We start from the raw sequence: 20981 nt of genomic DNA on the forward strand, positions 1-20981 counted from the left end.
ACTTTATTAAATGAACTTTGAAGGCTTTTAAAATTATTTGACAACATAGAGACATAAAATATGAGCTCAGCAAGGACATTATTAGTGCAGCATGTTGTGTGATGAGTTAGTATTCTGCATTCAGAGGGTAGTCTTTGTGATTTGAGGCCCTGTCAAAAAAGAAGAGGAGAAACACGTTACTTAAGTTCGGCTGGTAATAATGATATTAGGTCAAATAACATGGGTTATAAACCACTAAAGATCAGTTTGATGATCAGGCTAAAGGGTTGTCCACTCACAACTCAAACGTGAATCCTCTCCAGTTCTTGTTCAGGCTCAGTATGGTCTTCATGTCGTCTTCACTCAGCTCAAAATCAAACAACTTAAAGACAAACCATAGAAGCGTAAACTTAAATGCTGCATTAAGGACATCAAACTGTTATGGCTGAGGCCAAAAAAAAAGAAAAACAAAGACAACCCAAAATGCAGCATTAAATCTAGACTTAAGATTAAGAACAAAGCAAAACAAAGACAAACCATAAACTTCAATTATCGCTTCTAAATATGTCACCTTTGTTCTTGTTATAGAACAATCAGCCTTTTTGGTGTTTTGACCTGTATGTTACCTGTATGTTTTCCTTGATTCGATGGGGTGTTACTGACTTAGCAATGACAATCACGTTCCTCTGAATGTGGAATCTGAGGAGAACCTGTCAGGGGAAGCAACCAAAAGTGCATCATTCTGGCTTTTTCATTCCATCTTTGATGGTAGTTTTACTTAAACTTGCACTGCTACTATCTCTGTGTTGTCTTTAAATACTGCTCCAAGATACTCGAGGCTTCTTCTCTTACTCATGTCTACTATTACATCCTCTGATGGTTTTATGGCTTCATTGACAAGATAAGGTCAGTAACCAGTCTTTACTCACCTGAGCTGGGGTCTTGTTGTATTTATCAGCGATGGCTTTTATCTGAGGTTCCTCCAGCAGTGAGGGGTCATCAGAGGAAGCCCTAATAACACAAAGACAGGTTAACATGGCTGATGAACCTTCAGAGGATCGTGTTTGATGGATGATGCTGTTTTTTTACCAGGGTCTGTCCGGGGATCCCAGAGGGCTGTATGCAGTCACGGAGATTCCCTTTGAGTGGCAGTAGTTGATGAGCTTCTCCTGGGTCATGTATGGATGGCACTCGACCTGGAGGAAAACCCAGATACTTTAGCTTTTATGTTCTTTATCATGTTCTTAATTACTGGTTAGGACTGTGCAAGGAGGATCTTGTTGGTACCTGGTTGGTTACAGGCTTGTGTTTGAGGCCCGGCTTGTTGAGGATGGCTTCAATCTGGTCTTTGTTAAAGTTTGAGATGCCGATGGACTTGACCAACCCTTCATCCACCAGCTTTTCCATGGCCTTTAAGACATGTTACATTGATTCTTATGTGAGGGACGACCTGACTTTGGAGAGCTGAGTTTCCTTAAATACTCGTCATATTCCATACTACATTTTGGTGAATGGGTGGCGTTTTGTACATTTCAGTTCTTATCAGAAGAATGTCAAAGTGTGCTTCATTACCTCCCAAGTGTCTAGGAAGTTACTCCCATCAGAGATGGTCTTGTTGTTCTCGTCCATGGGGAAAAGCTCCTGCCCAGGCTGAAATGTCAAAGATAAAAAACAGGCTAATTAGACTGTATGCTAAAGGTACTGGACTGAATTCTTGGTGCTGTAAGTTAATATATAACACAGGATGGAGTCCTAAGAAGAGAAGGAACAGTGGTGTCCACACCTTCATTCCTACTGGGGAGTGTATGAGGTAAAGGTCCAAGTAGTCCAGGTTGAGGTCACTGAGTGTCTTCTCACAGGCACCCCGGACCAGAGAGGGGACATGAAAAGTGCACCACAGCTTCAGGAAACAAACAGAGACATGAATACACACAGATCTGTGGATTTTACCAGGTCACACAATATATGTACTCAAAGTACATGTGATGACTCAACCAAAGTCACATCTGATAATAGGAAGCACACAACTGAAGATTAATTTATAAGCATGACTTTACATTGATTATCCTTTACTTCCAGACATGGTGGTGTATCTGTAATTTGCCCTATCTAGTACCATTAAAGGCAACTGTGTTGGCAATAATGATAGAAATGTTCTCATCATAGATACAACAAGGGCGAAACATTCCTTAGAGATTTGAATTAAGCTTCAATGGCATTCCAACACAACCCAAAGGAGCTCTACTGGCTTGAGATCTGGTGACTGTGGAGGACATTGGAGTACAGTGAACAGAAATCCAGACTCATCAGACTGGGCAACATTTTTCAGTCTTCTATGGTCAAGTTCTGGTGAGTCCGTGTGATTGTAGCTTCAGTTTCCTGTTCTTGGCTGACAGGAGGGACACCTGGTGTGGTCCTCTGATGCTGTAGCCTGTCTGCTTTGCTTGGACATGTTGTGCGTTCAGAGATGGTCTTCTTGTATGGAGTTGTTATTTGAGTTACCATTGCCTTTTTGTCATCTTGAACCACTTTCTCTGTTTGGGAACATTCTCTTTAAACCCTGGAGATGGTTATGGATGGAAATCCCAGTAGAACAGCAGTTTTCCAATACATACATATTTTTATTTCCAATAAAACAAAACACAAGATAGCAAAAATATCTATCATGATACAATTTCATTGATTAGATGAACTTCTAGTCGTAGAAGTTCTAGTGGTAAAAATGCTGAGATCTGATTTATAAAGGTCTTGAGAGCTGGAGGGGAGTCATCTTTCCAAAGTAAAAGAATGCATTTAAGCAAAGTATGTCATCAAAATTAATATGCTAACTTTTGTCCTGTCAAGCTAAAAAAAAATTGTAGTTAAATTAAATAGTGTTTTAAAAACTAATTGTGTAATGGAATGAACTGAATTCCAAAAACTTTGTAAAAGATAGCATTCCCAAAACATAAGCATAACTGTCCCCTCTGTCCTTTTACATCTAGGACATTTTGCTGAGATAGTCTTTGAGATTTTGTTCATTTTTATTGGTGTTAAGTACAATTTATGAATAAATTTAAAATCAGATTCCTTAATTTTTCACAGATTTGTAACCAATTACACACCTCAAAGACCATATTCAATTCCTTCTCTCATGTCTTCCTTAACATCTGGAAGGATGACTTACCTCCTCTTCAGAGGATATTATAAAGTTTACTTATTTTCCCTTTTATAGTCTCTGAGGACTTCTATCTTCGATCTCAGACAATTCAAACCGTAATTTGTTTGCTTTAATAAGTGAATGTACAAGACTCTGAATTTGTAAATAAATAATCAACAAATTATTTTAATTGCCTGTTCAAGTTAAATAAATCCTTAAATTGTATTAAACCACAGTTGGTCCATTCTCCTACATTGATCTTTGTTTAAATGTTTAAGTTTGGATTTTGACTGATAGGGGAATTAACAGAAGTACAAGAAGTGATACCATATTTTTTCCGACATGTTTTCCAGGTAGACAGAGTATTAAAAACAGTTTATCGCGTTCTTTTATCTTTTCAAAATGATTTATAAACAAAAGAGGGATCAAGAGTTGTCAGGGCCTCTAGCTCTGCTTAGTGGCAGCCTCCCTTTTTCCCCCCTCCCTTCTCTCTTTTCCTTTTCCCAGGTGGGCGTGAGTGAGGTGTGTGGAGTGCAACCAAGTGCAGGCAGTTGGTAATCAACAGCAGTTCCCTTCCTCTGCCTTAAAGTCAGTCTGCAGCCACCACTCGGAGCCAGACCGTTGCTTACCCCGCTTCTGGACCCACTCTGCCTGAATCACCTCTTTTGGATCTCTGTAGCCTGAAGCCTCTCCTGCCTCGCCACACACCTCCTCAGCCTGCCTCCCCTTAAGCTCTCCTCTCAGTCAGGCTGTCCTCCAAGGCTGCCCCTCTCTTCCTGGGTCGGCTACTCTCTAGGGAGAACTCAGTAGTGAGGTAGTGCAGTTAGTTTTTGCCCAGTTTGGCTTTCTCCACGCAGGTTGCATGCTTCTTTCTTTAGCTTTATTCTAGTCTCAGTTTGGGTTCTCATTTAATCTTTATTTAAATCTCAGCACAGCCTCAGTTAGCCGGTTAGTTTCCTTTGTAGCTTCTTAGTTAGCCTGACTCCTTAGTTGTTAGCCTCTAGTGGCCAGTGCCTGTTTTGTGCCCTCAGTTTTTGTAAATAAACTTTTTGTTGTGGATTTTCTGGTCTGCTGTGTCTCCTTGTTGTCCTGCATTTGAGTCTCTGATTTGCTCCGTGACAGAGGAGATGTTTCAGCAATTCTGCTTCCATCTGGATCCATAAAGATTCCTGTCTCTCCAATACACCATGTTTCTCAACTGAACTCCCAAAAAAATGATATTGTAGATTAGGGAGACCAAGACCTCCAATGGTTTCTGGCTTCATGAGAGTTATTAGACTGATCCCAGGTTTCTTATTGCTCCAAATAAATTTTGAGATACAGTGATTTAATGACTTTAAAAAATCTACAGCTAAGAAACATGGTAACATCTGGAAGATAAAGTTAAGTCTTGGGAGAACATTCATTCTGATAACATTTATTCGTCCTAATAGTGAAAGTGGTAACAAGTCTGATTTAATCGTTTGCACAAGAGGAGTATTGTTTGCTTTAAAGAGGTCATCTTAGTTCGGGGTGATAATTATAGCTAAATATTTAAAGCCCTTTGATGTCCAGTTCAAATGGCAAGATGTAAACATTTTTTTTTTTTTCCGTTGGCACCATGTGTAAGAGAAGCACATTAGATTCATTGAAATTTATCCTATATCCAGAGTAGCTTCCAAGTTGTTGAATCACATTTTGTAGATGTAAAATTGATTTCTCTGGATCTGTAATGAATAAAAGAATGTCATCAGCATATGTGGAAATTTTATGTTCATAATTATCAACTTTTAAACCTTGAATGCTTGTATTATTTCTTACAATTGCTGCCAGCTGTTCAATCACCATGGCAAAAAGCAATGGTGACAAGCAACAGCCTTGTCTTGTTCCTCTGGTCAGGGAGGAAAAAATCAGGGCAGCTTCTGTTAGTTATGACTGCAGCTTTTGGGCAGTTATAAATCTCTTTAATCTGTTCAATAAAGTTATTACCCAAATAAAATTTTCGCAAAACAGAAAAAAGAAAACTCCATTCAACCCTGTCAAAAGCTTTCTCTGCTTCTAAAGATAGAAGTAGGGATGGTTCTTGCCTATTGTTGAAACAATTTATTACATTCAGAACTCTCCTCATATTGTCAGCAGGGAATCTCTCTTTTATAAAACCTGTCTGCTCTGGGTTAATCAGCTTAGGCATAATAGACTCCAGTCTCTTTGCCAATAACTTAGTGATGATCTTATAATCCTGATCCAGGAGACTTGATGAGCACTATAGAGGTCTTTACCACTTTTATGTAAAACACTAATATGTGCCAAATTCATTGATTGATCTTTTTGTGACAGAAATTATTTATCATAGCCATAAAAATGGGTTGTATCTCTGATCAGAATTCCCTATAGAATTCAACTGAAAAGCCGTCCTGGACTTTTATTTGTGGCCATTGAATTACTTTTAAGCATAATTTCTGTTTCTGTAAATGGAGAATTTAAGCACTGTCGGTCAGACACAGGTACTTCAGGTACCTTTACATTCTCTAGATAATTATCTAAAGCAACCTGTGAATGTCCGACTAAAGATTGTTATAAAATTCAAAAAAAGCTATGTTTATTTCTTTTGGGTGATAGTTTACCTTATTTTCCTTAAAATATATTGCTTTAATAGTCTTTTTGGCTTGCTCCTTTTCTAATTGACAAGCTAATAGTTTACCTGGTTTGTTCCCAAATTCATATTCCTTTTGCCTAACATAGGTCATTTTTTGTATGATTTCATCTGGACTATCAAAATTTTATTTTGCTCTGGCAACAAATAATTTAAAAAAAAAAAAAAAAAAGGGGGAAAGAAAACAAACACACATAAAACAAAACCAAAAAAAACCCCATTACACTCTCCCTAATCTCTGTTCATGGTATGGTCCTTCCATTTTCTTTTTGGTTTTTGTTTTTTTTTACCTCCCAGATAGTCAAAGAAGTCAAACAGCTTTTCAAACCACATGTGGATTATATGGAAAGAGTTTTTTTTTTCAAAGTCAATCCATTCAAGATGTTTTTTTTTAATAAACAGTAACTTTTGGTGCAAGGTTAAATATTGAAAACGATTAATTCTGCTGTAATATAATTATATGCCTCCATTTCTTTTCCATTTCTTTTTCCAGTTTGTTGGGGTTTTTTCTTTTAATGTAACTTATAGTGGGATTATTTGTTTATCAACAACGGCGTATGCAAGCGCAACTTGGGTGCAGAAGCACTATGGAGTATAATGGTTTGTTAACCAATGTGGAGGAGGTAACAACCAAGAAACACATTTTTTAACTTAATGTCATCACTTTGATGGACGGTAAAATTCTCACGAGTTTGTGAAATATCAGTGAGTGGACAGAAGAGATCAGCAAGTGGACAGATATTAGGTGGACAGACATTTGTAGCAGAGAAACCAGAGTGTACCCAGAGAGGAAACACAACTCTCACTCGATGTTCATGACTGCATTATCTGTGGACACTTATCAGACTATGACATACCAGGATCTAAACATTGTTTCATAATATTCCCTAATTTTACTTAGGTCATAAAATCTGTTTCTGTTAATCATAATTAATACGTTCTCTCATCATTTACTGTCCATATTGAGTCCATGTTTGGTCAGAACCTCAGCCCCAAACCAACTTTTTCATTAAATAAGCAAAGTCAAATCTGTATTTTCAGTATCAGCGGTTATTATTGCTTGTTTGCAGTCAAACCTGTTGGATAAAGAATACACATTTAATTACACTTACGCAGACGTAAAGTGTGACCCAGTTAACTGGTGGCTCTCGGTCGTTAATCACGGCTGCCATCGGCTAAAAGTCACCAGTTAGCATGGTCGCTATTAACACCGAAACACTGGTAGCACTGTAACGGTCGAAACTTGACAAAAGTTGCCTCTATTGTGTAGTATTGTTTTTGACAGCTGTCCACAGAAAAAAAAAACGTACATTTTGATGCTTCTAACAGGTTGAATTAAGTGTTTAAAACACGTTAACTCGTCTGAATGAGTGGAGCTAAATGCTGCCTCTGCGGTCGAGATGCATGCGTCTTTATAATGACGTAGACTAATAATCCCTCTATACAACTGAAAATCATGAAAGGAGCAATAACACAAAAAATATACAATGACTTAGAAGAACTCCTCACTGAAATGTAATAACTTTATCACTTGCTTAATTTTATCAATGTTTTATTGACCTCCAATTTAACTTTTCTGTTTTTGTATTGTTTGTTCCTGTATCTTAACCACTGTTTGATGTGCCCGATGTTTGTTTTATACATTTATATTAAAACAAAACAAAACAAAAAATCCATCAGCTGTACTTCCTCTTTCTGAAAACCAGGGTAGAATACTACAAAACAGACCCAACAGAACAGTCAGACTACATACAACATACAAAAGCAGTGGGCATTATACAGTGCCTACTACATGTAGTAGGTAGTAAGCGATTTGGAAAAGAGCCCATGTCTATGGTCCTAAATCCATCGAGTTGCTGTGATTGGCTGATTAGATATTGACATTGATGTGCAGTGAAACAGATGTATCTAGTAAAGTGGTTGGTGAGTTTATGCTGGCTGATATCCAAGTCCTAGAGTTGGTGTCAACATTTGTTAATGGAATAAAAAAAGATATAGGAACCTCTGCTCTTAGAAATTAGCTGATTATCTCACATTTGACTGAATACCATACCTTACTGACGACAAAAAGATCCTCTCTCTTTACAACACCTTGGTCAATCATTACTTTGATTCCAGCCCCGACTTCCTTTTCATTTTGGTACACGTAAGCACCATCAAAGTGTCGGTATCCTTCACTTATAGCCACCTTAACAGCTTCAGTGACCTTTCCCAGCTCAGCCTGCAGAGGAAAGCAAGATACAGAGAAGAATCAATACAGAGAATAACACGTTTTTACGATGAACTGCATCAAATTAAAGTTACAGGCATGTCTTCAATGCAAGAATTAAAAACTACAGAAACCCAAACGTTTAGACAGTAGTAAGTAGTGCCTACATAACCTCTCCTTATTACCCACTTTGCAGAAACAGCCTCTGTAACAGAAAGGTGTAGACCAGTGTTACCCAACCCTGGTCCTGGAGGACCCCTGCCCTGCATGTTTTAGATGTTACCCCACTCCAGCACACCTGATTCAAATGAATAGCTAGTTATCAGGCTCCAGCAGAGCTTGATGACGTTTGAATCAGGTGTGTTGGAGTCGGGAACATAAAAAACATGCAGGGCAGGGGTCCTCCAGGGTCAGGGTTGGGTAACACTGGTGTAGACTCTCAAGGCAGAACGCCAATAATCAGTTCATTTTCTAAACTTAATGAGTATTAATGTTTCATTCCTACCCTCCATGTTCCCAGACCCATGATAGGCATCTTCTCTCCATTGTTGAGAGTCACTGAAGGGATCATTTCAGCTTGTTTGTTAAAGTCCCAGCTGCTGTCTCTTCACTAGGCGTGTTGGAGCTCACAGGCTTGTGCGACAAGACAGAGCAGGATGTGGGCTCTCATTTCAGTCAGTCAGGGAGGCGGGGTTAGTGCAAGGTTTGATTAGTCATGCCTGTCTCCTACAAAAATACTCCACTCAGAGACAGAAGCATGACTCAGCAAAAGCTATGACTAAAACCTGAAAATTGGTGCAAATAACTCCAGAGAATAATTTCGACTTTTTATCTCACAATTATGACTTTTTATCTCATAGTTATAACTTTTTATCTGATAATTTCGACTGTTTATCTCATAATTGTGACTTTTTTTAAATCTCACAATTATGTTTTTTTTTTTTTTCCCCTGGTGGAAGTTAACACTTTTACTCATACTTTTGCAGAAAGTCCATTGAAGGAAGGGAAAAGTGAAATACACCGGATGTGTCTGCAGTGCATCTGCGTTTCATAATGGCAAACAGATCAAATAGGTTTCATTCAGATCAATCTGTCAACTTACACAGGATCCGTTCTGTTGCATTGTGTCTGCGTGGCTGGTCTGTCATGTTGCAGGTAATATGAACCCATCCTATTTTTTGATGGGCGCCAAAATGTGATGCATTATTCACTGTAGGAAAGATCGAGCAGGACAGGAAGTCTTGACCGGATACTACCTAAAACACCAAGTGACTTTCAAAATTAAACGAACTGTGTCAAAATCAGTTTGTATTTAGCTTGACTACGATGTTAAACAGACAATAAGCAGAGCAAGACCAGGAGTCAACAGGTTTGAAGTTTTACAGCCCAACATGAATGGAGACTTATCAATGGAGCGGGAAACTCTGGGACTTCTTGGTCTCCAGCTGTCTATCAGTCATGCAGCTTGTGGGAGTGAACCATGGACTTTAAAAGAAAAAAAAGGACGTTATCTCGCTTGAAGTGAGGTCACCACAAAAACTGCTCTCTGGCTGCAGTATAGATCAAAAAATCCGACTCTTCAGCCATTCCAGATGGGCTGTGGTCAAACTTTAAAAAATAAATACACCTCATAGAAATTTTTCTCACATTTGATTGTTGCTGTGATTTGATGATAACATTCTGTTGCCTTGTATTCAAGACCTCTTTTTTCTGAAAATGTTCATTTTCATTGGTTATAAGAGGTTAAAAACAAGGTTTTATGTCACATTTAACAATGATTGGCAGCTGCCATTCTTGTGGCATATATATATATATATATATATATATATATATATATATATATATATATATATATATATATAATATATATATATATATATATATATATATATATATATATATATATATATATATATATATATATATATATATATATATATATATATATATATATAAACACTGGCCATAGGAAGACTTTGCAAAGGGAAAAGGGGAAGAACTTGAACTTCATTCTATAAGGTTGGTCTGTTTGGTATGGTGTGGTGTGTCAGGTCAGAGGGTTAGTGCCTGCACTGCCTACACTGCCTACACACTACACTTCACGCTGCAGCTGTGCTAATCCAGCGGCATCTTGCTGTTCACGGACGTGGTTGACGGAGCAGACATCGGACGCCGCGACACATCGGAGGAGCTTCACCTGCTGTGAGCAGACAGGATCCAGGAGACAGAGACTGAACAGACTGCTGGGGAGGCTCAGTCCTGGACCCTGTGGAGGTGGAGACTGGCTGGGCTGGAGAGTGGTGGACGAGTGGAGGACGGGATGTCGTCATCTAATTTCTTATGGACCTTTTTGCACTTTCTATACTCTTTCTTACTTTTGTTTTCTTAAATGCTGCTGTGACTCCTGAATTTCCCCTCGGGGATAAATAAAGTATTTTCTATTCTATTCTATTCTATTCTATTCTATTCTATTCTACACAGATGGGGAAATGAATGCAGATTTGACTTAATTTCTTGATGAGTTGTTTGATCATGAAGTGATTTTCTTTTTCTGTTGCAGGTACCCGTGACTGAATGTTTTCTGCATCTGTGATCTGTAAGTTGTAATAAATAATGTAATGAGTGATACAGATTATAAGTTGTTCACAATGTTTTTTAAAATAAAAAAAAGTTGAACATTTTTAGAACGTACTTTTTGCACTACTCAAATAGAAAAATTGGGCTTTTTTATGTAGCTGCTGAGCAAATATAAGTTTGATATATGGTGTTGATAGTGTCAAAGACCTGCCTGAACAGTTTGTAAAAAGGCGCCCTCTACAGGAGTTTAGCCGCCACAGCAGCTTTCTGCTGTTCTGTTTATGTGGGAACACTTGTGTCCTGTGGGCAGGACATCAAATTCCTTTCATAAATAAGCAGTGTAAAAACTAGAGAATCAGAGTGTTTCTTTTAAGTTTTAAAATCTCTGGCAAAGTCTTAGCAGATAATTAAAAGATTGTTCCCAGTTTGACAGAAGTTTCTGTTTTAATGCTGCATTTCTGATTATAAATCTGCATGCTTCAAGTCCTCCTGGTAGCTGTCTGTTGGTGCATAAAAGTGCATAAACAAACCTTAGAACTTGTGCTTGAAACTTCTTTATTCTCCAAACATCAAGCCATCATTCAGCATTCAGGCCACCAAAGGCATATACACACACGCAAACAAAACACACACACACACACGCACGCACACGCGCGCGCACACACAAAGTGCAGACATTAGACAATGAGGTGAACACAGCACTGTCTATGAAGGTTAGGCAACATGAAGAGTGAAGGGGGCAAATATTGCACTTTAAGATCAGTTCAGAAAAGCTTTTTGAGACCATTCAGTTTTTTTTTCTTTTTTACCATCAGAGGGAATACAACCAGCCATTTCTCAATGGACCACGCTGAAGTTCCAATCCTGACGGTGTAAAGGATCTGATTCTCTGGGAGGGAACAGAATGAGGTAACAGTTGATGATTACTGACTTGCATTGATTTCCCAAAGCTTGTTTATAAATATTTGGGAGGACAAACCACGGGTCTAGACTACACTTGACTTAGCAGAGCTTTGATGTACATTAGCATATGGTTTATTCTGTAGGGAGCAAACTCTTGAGTATGGCTTGACTGGCTGCAGAACAGATGATTCAAAATGAAAATGAGATGTTTATCAAAATTCTTTTGCCTCTTCTGAAACCAGTAGGCCATACCTGAGTCTATAGGATTGTAAAAGAATGAACAAAAGTAATCAAAATACACACACAGGTATTTGATATCCTGCTAAGAGCAATGATGTGTGAGTTATTACTTGGAAACAGCCATCAAAATAGGCCAACTTGAATAACTGTCCCTGGGGGAAATTTTATAAGAAAATAGCACAAATTCCACACTTCACCATTCTTTGGTTTGGTGGAAACCAAGTGATAAATAACCATTCAATTCCAAAACCCCAACTTAAACCCAGTAGTGTCCCAAGAGCTCTGTGCGTGCCTCAGGAGCAGTCAGTGAAGGTGGTCACCATGTTCCCCCTGCGCTGAGTCACTGTCCTGCAGTGCTGCCTCCCTGTTCCCGAGCTCTGAAACCTACTCTCAGTCCGTGTGCTGTGCATGTTAAAGGAGAACATCTTCTCCAAGTCTTCAAACATGTCATCAAAGAGTCCTCCACCAAAGCCCCCCTGCTGAGCCTGCCTCCGCTGCCTGTTCACGGCCTCCCTGTGGGCCTGGTAGTGGCTGTCAAAGTGTCTCTTTTGGTGGGCTTGGTTTTGGGAGTGGAAGTGGTGTTGGTGTGGCTTTCGGTGGCTGGAGTGGTCGAAGTCTTTGAAAATATCGTCAAAGTTGAACGACTGGTAGTGATGGTTGAAGTTGTAGTTTCCACCACCTGTTCCACTGTGACCCTCCCCTGATGACGAGCCGGGGCCAAACTGGTTGTACTCTCGCCTCCTCTTATCATCTGATAACGTCTCATAAGCTGGTGTAGAAAGACATATTACATCATCAGTTATTGTTGGTTGCACTGACGCCAGAACTCAGAGGTCTGGGATCATTTTAAGTTTCATGATGTGTTTATTTTATTGTAAAATAAAAGAGAATTTTTTTTTAAAGGCATAGCAACACTGAAAGGACTTGTTGTAAAGAGACAATGTACACTGTGAACCCCAAAGTTAAAATTACTTCATTGGATTCAGCTGTGAAAACTTAAAATTTGTTAGTAACTATAATTTCCACAAATGTCTGAGTTTTCAGTGTTGAAAATGATGACTTCTTAGTCTGTTTAACTTTTGTTGTTCTGTTTAAGTAAGCACATCTTAGAATCAACAGTTTGTGACTGCGTTATGTAATCGTGAGTGAGGAGGTGACGTAGTTGATATGAGACCCTGCTGTACCTCTAGACATGCAGCAGTGGCACAGGTTCTCTGTGCTCCACATTATATGGACTGTTTGTCTGTGCGTCACAGCATGGACCAGCTGTCTGTACTCCTTGTGGCATCGATCAGCTGTCCATGCTCTATGTAGTGTGGACTGACTGTGTCAAAAATAAATAAATATTTCTTTTTATGCTTAATTTCAGAATTGGCCAAAATAGTATGATAGTCCAGTCAAACATTTCATTTATTAATATATTAAGCATTAAGCACACAGGTACCTACAAGTCAGTAGGTACAAGACCCTGTGCCATGGAGCACAGACTGACTGGTGAATCAGTGGGCTCAAACAACCTGTGCCCCCTGAAGAACAAAGCTTCAATGTACAGCAGGGTCTCATATCTACTACCTCCCCTCCTCACTCACTGTTACCAAAGTTATGAAATTGGAGCTGATTTTTGTTGTGCCAGCGTTTGCAACCATGAGTGAGGAGGGAATGCTGTGGATATGAAACCCAGCTGTACTTTAAAATGTTATTGATATCACATCTTTCAGTTTTAAGTAAGTTCAACTTATTATGTTTTACAGTGGTATGCAACATTTCCTTACCTTTACTTATGATATGATATTCTAATTAATAACAAACAGGCATCAGGTTTATTTGATTAAAGACATTAAGTACAATGGTTTTCCATAATAATCGTAACTACTTCAGATGTTGAGTTAAATTCATTTATTTCATTACTTAGTTTTTTTAAGGTAACCGGTTTACAAGGATTTTTTAAGTAAGTAAGTTTTTACTTTAACTTATTTAGTCAGTGCCCTGCCTTATTTATTGTTGTGATTTGCTATTTATTGCCTTGAACTTCTCAGTGGGTTTTTATCTGGTTAAATAAAGGTATATAAAAAAAAAAAGTAAACTCATCTTATCATGGTTTACACTGTAGGTGGGGATGAGTAAGGAATTAAAAAATTTCAAATTATCATTAAAAAAAATATATAACAATCTAATATTTTATGTGGTGATTAGTTCTTAAAAGTGTTTTTTTTTCTGATTATTTTTACAGCCTCCTATGTGTTAACACTGCCAGATAGTCTTTGTATTCAAAGCCGCATTCCATTTGCTCTTTGCTGATAAATAACAAAATCCCAGCTGTCAGAGCTAGCTGTCAGTAAAACTGGTTTGGCTCTGTGAGAAAAAGTGGAGAAAGACACAGACTCCTGCAACACCAAAAAAGCTTTGGGTGGAAGAAAAACTTGGATAATGTGCACAATTTGAAGGGAAAATTAATTTATAGATATTATATAGATAATATCCATTCATGTATCATAATTAATTAAGCTACAACAACTTTGCACAGAAACATAATGGATTTGTGCCCCCTTAAATCTGCAGGGGGTCGGGGAATTATTTGAATGATCTGCTAGTGTTTTTCTTGATATGCCCATTCCTGAATGTCAGTTGATAACTAAAAGATAACTTCAAAGTCACTGTAACGATCCAGTGACTCACTCACCTTCTGCTATTTCTCTAAACTTTGCTTCAGCGTCCGGGCCCCTGTTTCTGTCAGGATGGTACTTCAGAGCCAGCGTATGAAAGGCCTTCTTGATCTGGCGCTCTGTTGCATCCTTGGGCACCCCCAGGATATCGTAGTAGTCCCTCTTCGCCAGGATGAACTCAGAGATCAGCAGAATGTTCACTGCAAGAAGCAAGACTGACTGTGCTGTGGCCATGGTGCTGGATTTAATACCTCTGAGGCTGTGAAGAGATCAGTTTGACAGCTTAACTTACGACGTTTCACACCCCGCTGGAAGTTTAGAAATGAGGAGAAGTGAAACATTTTTGAAGGAACTATAAGTTTTTAGTTTACAAGGCGTTAATAGCTGATGAGAGGGGCGTTACACCGCTATGAAAAAACTGTTTTGTTGTACTGCAAGAAACTTACATCAGCTCCACGGTAAAAACATCTTGTGAAAGATACCCTTGTTGTTTGTTCTCGGGTTTCAGATTAAACATCCAATGTAAACATAGATAATCCGCATTAAAAATTGCAATTACCTGGAGCCGGGTTGCCCTGGGACCCTTCCGAAGCCGCCAACAGCTCCAGCTGATACAAGCGACAGCTATCAGTTGTTGACGAGCTGCATTCCTGAGCTGAACACCACGTCTCGCAACGCTATTGGTCCGTTTCTTAACACAGTGACTCACTTCGCTGCGATTGGTCCAAACAATGCGCACGTGAAGAATGGGGAGCGCCCCCGGGAGAGTATGTGCGATGCAAGATGTCATCTGTAAGCATTTCCGTTTTCGAGGTCCTGTCAGCATCGTATTTGAATGACATTGTCAGCCCGGTAAATTACACGGCACAGTTTTTATACCTTTTGATATACAAACGCGTGACTTCGGTACGAATCGTAGCGTCAAGCACAAACCAGCTTATTTGTTTTTCCTCCAACACCATCTATAGCTGTTTTTTAATCGATCGCTTCGTGAACTCGATTTGTGGTTTAGCAGTGCAACGTCACATCCGCTACGGAGACGACAACCCAGAAGTGAAAGTCTGTTCTGTTTAAAGAATTCTTTATTTCGAACCAGTCTTGGCAAAACACATTTAATGGAGTTTAACTGCAGATATGCCACGGTACTGCGCTGTGAAATTCTGCAGAAACAGGAGAGGAACTACATCCAAACAAGGCAAAAGGAGAATTAGCTTCTACCCGTATGTTTTCATTTCTCTTTGCTGTGTCCCTGTGTGTTTAGTGAGCGTGCAGTAGTCTCCATGTCGTTTCTTCTTTTCCTGAAAGGTTTCCTTTGCTAGACAAGCCCAGACTTCAGAAATGGGTGGACAACATGAAGCGTAAGGAGTGGACCCCGAGTCGTCACCAGTACTTGTGCAGTGAGCATTTCACAGAGGACTGCTTTGATATTCGATGGGGCATCCGCTACCTGAAGAACACAGCCATCCCCACCATATTCCCCTCCACCGAGGATGTACGTCTCAGACTTATTTATTGTGTTTTCACACTCATTACACTCCAACTTGAAGCAGAGTAGGGATTTATTCACATGACTTGTGTTATATCTTAATGCAGAAGAAACAACACAACAATCAGTGGAAGAATAATGTTTCATTTGTCAAAGTATCATGTTCAGTTAAGGTTATTCTTCTTAATTTATTCTTAACATTTTTAGCAGTGCTTGTCCTTTGCTGAATCTGTATAATTCTAGCTAATAAATATTAACTACCCTCTCCTTTAGGAAGAAGATAAAAGATGCAGCACTTTAAAAGGAAGCCTCACAGCACAACCTGGGAACATGGACACTAAACCTAGTAGATACGGGTCTCCCCTTAGTAAGAGACCTCTCATTTTAAGCAGAGCTTTTAAAAAGGCCCAGACAGGGACTACAAAAAGCACTTCTGCTGGGCACATAGAGTCAATAAATGCACCACTCCTGGTGTCAGGCACAGGCATACCTCCTGATTCAAATCTCCTGGAGGTACAGGCGGTTACATGTGAGTTTCCAGCTGTCAGTGGACTGTCTGCTGTGTCCTGCCCTGCACTGTCACAAAGCAGTGTGGCCGTTTCTAGAGCACAGGCTGACTCAGCTGTGACTGTGGTATGCTGTGAAACCATGGGCCCTCTTCCAGACAGAGAAAACATGAATGCAGCCACTCTTCAGGCAGCACTTGGACAGAATTTGAGCTTCATCCCTGTGGAAATGGTGGAAGATGAAGTGTGCTTTTCAGAGGAAAGAGGACCCTGCAATGGAGAGCAAAGCTCTGTTGAGGAACACGCATACTGCAGACCTGACATGGATAAAGTTCAGCTTTGTAGTAAAATCTTAAGTTTGCATGCTAAGATTGTTGAACTGGATCGCAGGGAGGAGAGCACTGTGGCCAAAATTCAAGCTCTTGAAACTGAAGTAGCCCTCCTGAAGAAAGATGGGGCTGTTTTTAAAGAGAAACAAAAAGTTCTGGAGGATTATATTTCATCTGTGTTTCTCTGATTCAGAAAGTAATTAAAAACTTTTGACTATACAGCTAAGACTTAAAGCTAAACAAGACTTGATATGTGCATCTTTCACCTAACAAGTTCCCAAAAAATTCTCTATTTCTAATGTCTAAATCCATGACAAAAATGAGGCCTGAAGTGTGCATTAAGTGGAAACTGTCAGTGGGATGAGAAATACATTTGCTGGTTAAGTTTCTTAAACTAAGAAATAATTTTTAATTATGCAAACAAATAAACTTTGCAGGAAAATTTTCCTAACCCCTTGACAGATAATTTCATTCTCTATAAGGTTTAAAGTTACCATTTGAGTCTTTGATTTCATGAAATAAGACATTTTTCTGGACAAGGAATCATACCAAAAACAAGACAAACATTTCCTCTGATTTCAGCTTTTACAGAGTAAAACGTGATTTTTGAAGTTCATGTAATGTAAATATTGATTCAAGATGACACGGTTGCCTTTCTTGTTAGCTTGGTACTGCAACATTGCTCCTAGATTATTACATCAACACTGTAACATCTTTGTGTTCGTCCACATGGTGGCACTATTTGACCATCCCAACATGAAGTATTTTGATGTAAATCTGAGGTGTTAATGCTTGAATGTTCTTTGCTACCCATTCTGATGAAAATCCAACATTTTTCTGTTTTGCTGGGGATTATTATTTATGTGTGATTTGATTGAAGTTCTCAAAACTGTTTTTATTCATTTGTTTTGAATCTTTCCTAACTTAATTTACATCTGTTCAACATTGCAGCCACTTTTAATGACTCAGTGGCAGAAAAAAGATTTGCTCCCTGTGAATTACATTTTTTTTTCTTACTGACACCACAGGCACCCATAAAACCAAGAACACCCTGTTTCAGGGTTCTATTTTTTTATTTATTCTAGTGGACTACAGTAACTATAAATAACATCTTAAGTGACTTAAATAATTCAAAATGCAACTAGTGCGTACATTCAAATCAAAACCTTGTTTTAAAGCCCCTGTGAGGAGTTTTTACCTGCTTACAGTACAAACTGTAATTAATGATGAAGGCTCAGTTTGTGTTTCTAAAAGCAAACTGGGCAATCAGAATAAAAAAGCAAAGCTACCCCAGGGTGTCCGCGGGTCTTAAAAAGTATTGAAAGTTGATCAATTTTGGGAAAATTAAGGTCCTTAGAAAAAAAAGTCTTAATTGTGGTTTTACGAGGTATTAAGTTTCATAGGTATTCAAGCTTTGACCCAAAAAATATCCATGAATATCTATTTTCCTCCTTGCAACTGTCCCCTGATTGGGACGTTAAACATTCAGCTGATAAAGTTCTAAAATAGAAGAGAATAGAAAAGAATAGAGTTACTATATTGATCCCAAACTGGAAAATTGTTGCGTTAACAGCAGAAATCGATGGAGTCAGTTGAAAAATACAAAAATAAAAAAAGAATTAAAAAAAAGATACATAAAGACTCAAGTTACAATAAAATACTACAATAAGGATTGTGAGCGGTATAAACACCAGCTATAAATTAATGTCATTTCTAGTTTCATAAAGAGAAATCAAATATAACATTAAAGCAAATCACTTTCTCCGGCACATGTCCTAAATTTAAAAAAAAAATGTAAACTACAACTGTTAAAAAGTGGATGCCAACAACAACTGAAAGTTGAGATAAAGTCTTCGTTATAAACATCATGAACAGCATAAGCTGGGAGCTCAGCAGCAAAATAAAAACCCAGACAGAGCAGAGCAATCGACATGAATACATTGACAGAAGGAGCTGGGGTGAAGGTGGGTTGCAAAGTGCCAGCAGAGGAAGCAGGAAGGAGGCTGGGCTAGAGCTAAATGCAATTTTCCAATAGTAGGTGGACACGGGAGTCAGCTGAGCCATCAGCTGATCTGCACTGATGATGACAACTAAGCTGTTAGAGCTTGTCATCGTGGCCTGCCTGAACTTACGCTACGCTTGATAAATTAACTGATTGAGCTCACCTTGCTCCATGCTCCCTCAACACACGCAAGCCTGCACTGCCTCCCCCTGTTTCCTCCACACTGAGGGCTCTAATTTCGTAGACCAGTCGCAAACGCAGGCGCACCTGTCCTGCGCCGGCAAAGGCCGGCGCAGGACAGGTGTATATGTGTATATGTGTATATGTGTATATGTGTATATATATATGTATATATATATATATATATATATATATATATATATATATATATATATATATATATATATATATATATATATATATATATATATATATAAATATATACATATTTAGCTGTTCTGGCTCCATTCCTATTCACACTTTATACTGCAGACTTCAAATACAACTCTGAGTCCTGTCACATCCAAAAATACTCAGATGACACTGCTATTGTGGCTTGTATCCAAAATGGACAGGAATCTGAATACAGGGATCTAATAAAAGCTTTCTGTGACTGGAGTCATAGAAATGGTCTCCTACTGAACACCTTTAAAAACAAAGGAAATGATTGTGGATTTTTTTTTTTTTTTTAATTTTTCCCCTTGTCCTGTTCAGCGTCACGACAACAGAATTATGGTCTGGCTGCCGTATTGTGCAGAACACATTTGCTTTTCCAAAGGGAGCCGTTAATGTATAAAGCTCCCCTTGAGTGTTAAAATTGTACCCTGTATTAGTGTTTTTTTTTTATTATATATATCTATTTTATACATAAATACACATACATATATATACATACACACACACATACGTATATATGCACATATATATATACATACGCATACATGTATCCATACAGTTTCCTTCTCGTATATTGCCAAGTTTGAAGATTACTGCTTAACCAGAACAAGGTGATATCAGGAAAGAAACAGTGATAAAGGAAAAGATTGTAGAGAAGAGACTAGACAGGGGGGGAGAGAGAGACAACAAAACAACAGTAGAGAACAACCACAACAACTGAACAGATGACTACAGACAGGAGAAATAAACAACCAGCTACTGAGCCTGAAAGGAGACAGTATCCTGAGGTCTTTGACATCATAATCACAAGAAGAACCTGGAGAGATGAACTGGAGAAATCATGAGTAGCAGTGAGCACAACAATGACAATTGCAAAGAGGTACATATACGTATATAGATCTATACACAGAAGCATATACTCACCTACACATATAGGGCTACAGGTGGCAGTACAGAAAATTGGGTTTGATTTAGGTCAGGTGATCATGCCAAGGTGTGATCATGCAGATGTGGTCCGGCTGCTCCCAGAGGCCAAACATGCACTGAGATAGCCCTCATCCCCGGGCATCCTGCAGCCACAACAGAGCACAGGGCCCAGACAGACCACCATGGAGACAGCAGCACGCCAACCCAGGAGGAGGCAAGGAGGGGGCGTCTCGGAAAGGCTAGAGGCAGGCCCCCGACACTGCGGAGGGAGGACCCCAGGGGGCCAGGGACTGAGGTTTGCAGGCCCCGCTAGACGCAGGGCCCCCGATCGAGTGCAGGGGGTAAGACCAGGGGTCACCTGTGCCCAAGGGCCACTCACCCCCGAGGAGGGGGGGCTCGGCCAGGCACCCGGGAGGACGGACCCAGCCCAGGCCACCAATACCCCTCCTTTTCCTCCTCACTCACCAGAAAAAAAAAAAAAAAAAATATATATATATATATATATATATATATATATATATATATATATATACATACACATATATACATATACACACATACACATATATATACATACATATATATATATATATATATATATATATATATATATATATATATATATATATATATATATATATATATATATATATATATATATATATATATATATATATATATATGTATGTATATGTATGTATGTATATATATGTGTATATATACATATATATATATACATATACATATACATATATACATACACACATACATACACATACATACATATACACACACATACATATATAAATAATTTTAAAAAGAGGATTAAATAAATAAATAAATAAGTAGATATAAAGCCATGGGCATCCTCCGGGGCGCTGCAGGACCCCTGCTGTGCCACTCGCCCAGAACCCAAGGCAGCGGATCCCCTTTTACCCCATGCCCCAGGGGGCATGGTAGAAATAGGGGTGTGAGAAGAGCTCCCTACCCTAC

The 20981-nt window shown here is 38.8% G+C and overlaps 3 protein-coding genes across 5 annotated transcripts; 1 reads left to right on the forward strand and 2 right to left on the reverse strand.

The window, feature by feature from the left end:
- Position 1: 1 nt before the first annotated feature.
- On the reverse strand, positions 2-8619 carry LOC141810342 (aldo-keto reductase family 1 member B1-like). 3 transcript variants are annotated; one of them, XM_074697770.1, is made up of 10 exons: positions 8465-8619; positions 7804-7971; positions 1763-1879; positions 1552-1620; positions 1267-1389; positions 1069-1175; positions 909-990; positions 606-689; positions 279-361; positions 2-149 (listed from the first exon to the last, which is right to left on the reverse strand). In XM_074697770.1, exons 1-10 carry the CDS (start codon positions 8528-8530, stop codon positions 107-109), a joined length of 942 nt encoding a protein of 313 aa, XP_074553871.1. In that variant the 5' UTR covers positions 8531-8619; the 3' UTR covers positions 2-106. The 3 variants fall into 3 exon arrangements, with proteins under 3 accessions (XP_074553871.1, XP_074553870.1, XP_074553872.1); XM_074697769.1 differs by having other exon boundaries at positions 1552-1629; XM_074697771.1 differs by lacking the exon at positions 8465-8619 and adding an exon at positions 8149-8236 and having other exon boundaries at positions 1552-1629.
- A 2436-nt stretch (positions 8620-11055) lies between these two features.
- LOC141810818 (dnaJ homolog subfamily B member 9-like) lies at positions 11056-15058 on the reverse strand. Its single transcript, XM_074698637.1, has 3 exons — positions 14902-15058; positions 14360-14601; positions 11056-12448 (listed from the first exon to the last, which is right to left on the reverse strand). Exons 2-3 carry the CDS (start codon positions 14574-14576, stop codon positions 11973-11975), a joined length of 693 nt encoding a protein of 230 aa, XP_074554738.1. The 5' UTR covers positions 14577-14601; positions 14902-15058; the 3' UTR covers positions 11056-11972.
- A 120-nt stretch (positions 15059-15178) lies between these two features.
- On the forward strand, positions 15179-17397 carry LOC141810817 (THAP domain-containing protein 5-like). Its single transcript, XM_074698636.1, has 3 exons — positions 15179-15562; positions 15648-15834; positions 16102-17397. Exons 1-3 carry the CDS (start codon positions 15477-15479, stop codon positions 16849-16851), a joined length of 1023 nt encoding a protein of 340 aa, XP_074554737.1. The 5' UTR covers positions 15179-15476; the 3' UTR covers positions 16852-17397.
- The last annotated feature ends 3584 nt before the right edge of the window (positions 17398-20981 follow it).

Source organism: Halichoeres trimaculatus, unplaced genomic scaffold (genome assembly GCF_033239565.1).
Source record: "Halichoeres trimaculatus isolate MK-OKI-2021-1 unplaced genomic scaffold, fHalTri1.1 fHalTri1_scaffold_21, whole genome shotgun sequence".
Classification (NCBI taxonomy): Eukaryota; Metazoa; Chordata; class Actinopteri; order Labriformes; family Labridae; genus Halichoeres; species Halichoeres trimaculatus.